Below are 3001 nucleotides of genomic sequence, written 5' to 3'. Positions count from 1 at the left end.
CTCTAACAGTTAGTGGTGTGAGTCAGACCGACTCTCGAGTAAACTCAAGAATGGCTTGATAAGTGGCTCCTAAACTGAGCTTGATGAGCTAACCAACCAAGGACCGGACACGTTGGGTCATGAATTGATTTGCATATCTAAATATTTAAAAATCTTAAAATTTTGTACTTTATATTAATTGCTTTCTCATTATTTTTCTTGTAATTATTTATTTTATTTATAATTTTATTATAACATAACTTTAAAATAATATTAATATTTATTTTTGATAATAAATAAGTAGGCTCATCCTCTTAAACTTAAATAGGTTATGTACCCAAATTTTTTCCCTTAAATAGAGCATCAATTCGAACTCGTTCACAACCCCAGATTAACAGCAGCAGTTAGTCCAGGGAACTGGTTCCTTGACCTCGCAAATCCGACCTCCTGCCTCTTCTCAAAACCCCACGAATTCCGCTTGATTCCTCATCGCCGTTCGCAACTTGATTCCTTCACCATCGCTGTTCTTCCTGATCTGTGGGTGTGGCGATGGTCTGACCTGCCGTCACGTTGATCGGCGTATCGAGAAAAATCTCCGACGATGGGCTGCGCCGGATCGTCTCAGAGAAAGGGAGAAGGTGTAGTTCTTCTTCTTTCGTTTTCTTATATCATACTTGGCTTGGTAGTGAATTTATTGATTCAATTTTGATTTCCAATTTTTTTCTAAACAGTCCATGAATCCTAGAATTGCATTCTGTAATTGAGCGATCATTGTTCACTGAATTTAGCTCCCAACGTTCGCTTTATTTTGGATTATCTTTGATAAATCTGTGAGTTATGTGAAGTAAAAGACCAACTGACTGATAATTAATGTGGTTGGTCAGTCGCGAAGAGAGCTTTCAGACTTGGGGCATATTTACGCGAGTCATGTGATACCCTTGTTAGCTAAGCGAGCCTCTCGATCAATTACTACATGTCATTATCTTCTCGACCAGCATCCACAACTTACTTACTCTTTCTGAGATTATTGGCTTTGCGTTTGCTGCCTTCCCTTTCCATTACTCGGCTCTTCTCTCTCCTGGAGGCATTATCCTTCCCTTTTTTAGCCTCATATGGATAAGATTCTGCCCATTCTACTCTAGCTGGAAGTTGAAGTTTTAATATTTGGTTGGCTATTCAGCTGCGCGAGCCCAACCCTTGTCTATTTATCGATTCGGGGCACTAAATTTTCCATCCATTAGGGAACCATTGAGTGCATTGGTTCGTGGCATCTTAATTTCTTTCGAATGGCACCTTGTACAGTGGCATGCAATCATAGCTTGGAAGAATATCACCAACCATTTTTCTTAAGTGGTTTACAAGTGCTTCTCTCCTACTTAATCAGCCAATCTTCTCATGTTAGGCTTTTATACCAGGTGATTAGAGGAGCAGAGCTCCAGACCTATTGGATGCACATGTATTATAGCTCTCCTTTGGTTCCTAGAAATCACTTTTTCTTGCTTGCAGATCTACTTGAATGATGTAGCTCCTCGTAATGCGTTGATTCGATTACATCATTAAATTACATGATCGAAGGTAGGAGTCACTTTGAGATCTTTCTAGAAATTATTTTCTCATAATTTGCCTCCTTATGCACACTTAAAGTTTCCAAAATTAGTAGGGATGTTTTTTTGTACTTTTGTGCAAATGAGCCTTACTGGACCCCAGACCTTTAGCAAAAGGTTTGCTATTCTCAACATGGGAGCAAAATAAATGGGCGACCTCTTCCGCTATGCAGCACTTTCGCTTTACTTGATGGTGGCTTGATGGAATGCATCATATATGTAGTGTACTCCTTATCTTGGATGTTTATTTGATTCAGTGCACGATACAATATGCTCTTTTTAGCAGGTTGTCTCTTGAAGTAGGCTCATGTGTTCTTTAGGTGCTTTGCCGACCTGTTATTCTTGGTTTTACCTTTGTGAGATTTTTGAGTTTTCTTCCCGACTAACCTACCAATCTTCACCCAACCATTTCTTCCCTTCACATTCCCTCCGCTTATGATTCCATGTATGATTTTATTTGTGATGTGATTTTGGGTGAGAAGAATGCTAGGGTGTTTGACAAAGTGATACAACAACAACAAAGCCTTAATCCCACTACGTGGGGTTGGCTACATGAATCCCTTTTCTCCATTGCGTCCTATTTAGTGTCATATTTTCATTTAGTTCTAGTAAATTAAGATCCTTTTTTATACAATAAGCCCAAGTCTTCCTAGGTCTGCCTCTGCCTTTCTTAACACAAGTCAAATCTAAAACATCTACTCTCCTAATCGGATCATCAGACGTTTAATGTGACCAAACCATCTAAGATGACTTTCTCTAATTTTGTCTGTCACAGGAGCTACACCAACCCTATCACATGATCTAAAACTCAGGAAACTCAGGATTACATATTTTTGATTGTTCAGGTGGTAGCCTTGACCATAATTTTTGGGAAGTAGAGGTCTGAAATATGATTGATAGGATGATCCTTCTTTCATGCTGCACCCTCTGAGAAAGATTGCATTGGACAAGTAAAGGATCACGCAGAGGGGACATATATTCTGATGGCACACAACGTTTTTTTTATTTATCTTAATTATTGAGGTCCTATTTTTTTTTAAGTCTTCTTATTTGATCTCTGAAGTTTTTACCTAGAATTTTCTTTTCATGGAGCAGGGTCTTTCAGCTGGGCTATTAAGGCAAGCTACTTACACAACAGCTCGGCTTGGATCATTTAGGTATGATAATTTCTGTTTCTAGAAAGAATTGCTGTTTTTATAGAAATTACTTTAATGCTTAATTCTTTCCTTTTTGCTCTCAGTTTGGTTAGGAGTTACTGCTAGCTTGATGTGGGCAGTAAAGTTGTTTTCTGTTTAGGTATATAGTTTTATGAAGGTCAGATGTTCTTGTGCTTAGGAACAATCCATTTTATGTCGTTTAGGTATATAGTTTTATGAAGGTCAGATGTTCTTGTGCTTAGGAACAATCCATTTTATGTC

At 38.3% G+C, this 3001-nt stretch overlaps 1 protein-coding gene across 1 annotated transcript in view; it reads left to right on the top strand.

Annotated features, from left to right (window-relative positions):
- Window positions 1-347: 347 nt before the first annotated feature.
- LOC110019377 (ubiquitin domain-containing protein 1-like) overlaps window positions 348-3001 on the top strand; it is a 32049-nt gene continuing 29395 nt past the window's right edge. Inside the window, exon 1 of the mRNA XM_020717017.1 lies at window positions 348-617. Within this exon, the coding sequence (XP_020572676.1) occupies window positions 581-617 (37 nt within the window). The 5' untranslated portion in view covers window positions 348-580. The remainder of the gene's footprint in view (window positions 618-3001) is intronic.

The sequence above is a fragment of the Phalaenopsis equestris genome, unplaced genomic scaffold (genome assembly GCF_001263595.1).
Source record: "Phalaenopsis equestris unplaced genomic scaffold, ASM126359v1 Scaffold000054, whole genome shotgun sequence".
Lineage (NCBI taxonomy): Eukaryota > Viridiplantae > Streptophyta > Magnoliopsida > Asparagales > Orchidaceae > Phalaenopsis > Phalaenopsis equestris.
Note: the sequence above shows the minus strand (reverse complement) of the source record. Positions and strands in the feature narration are given on the sequence as shown.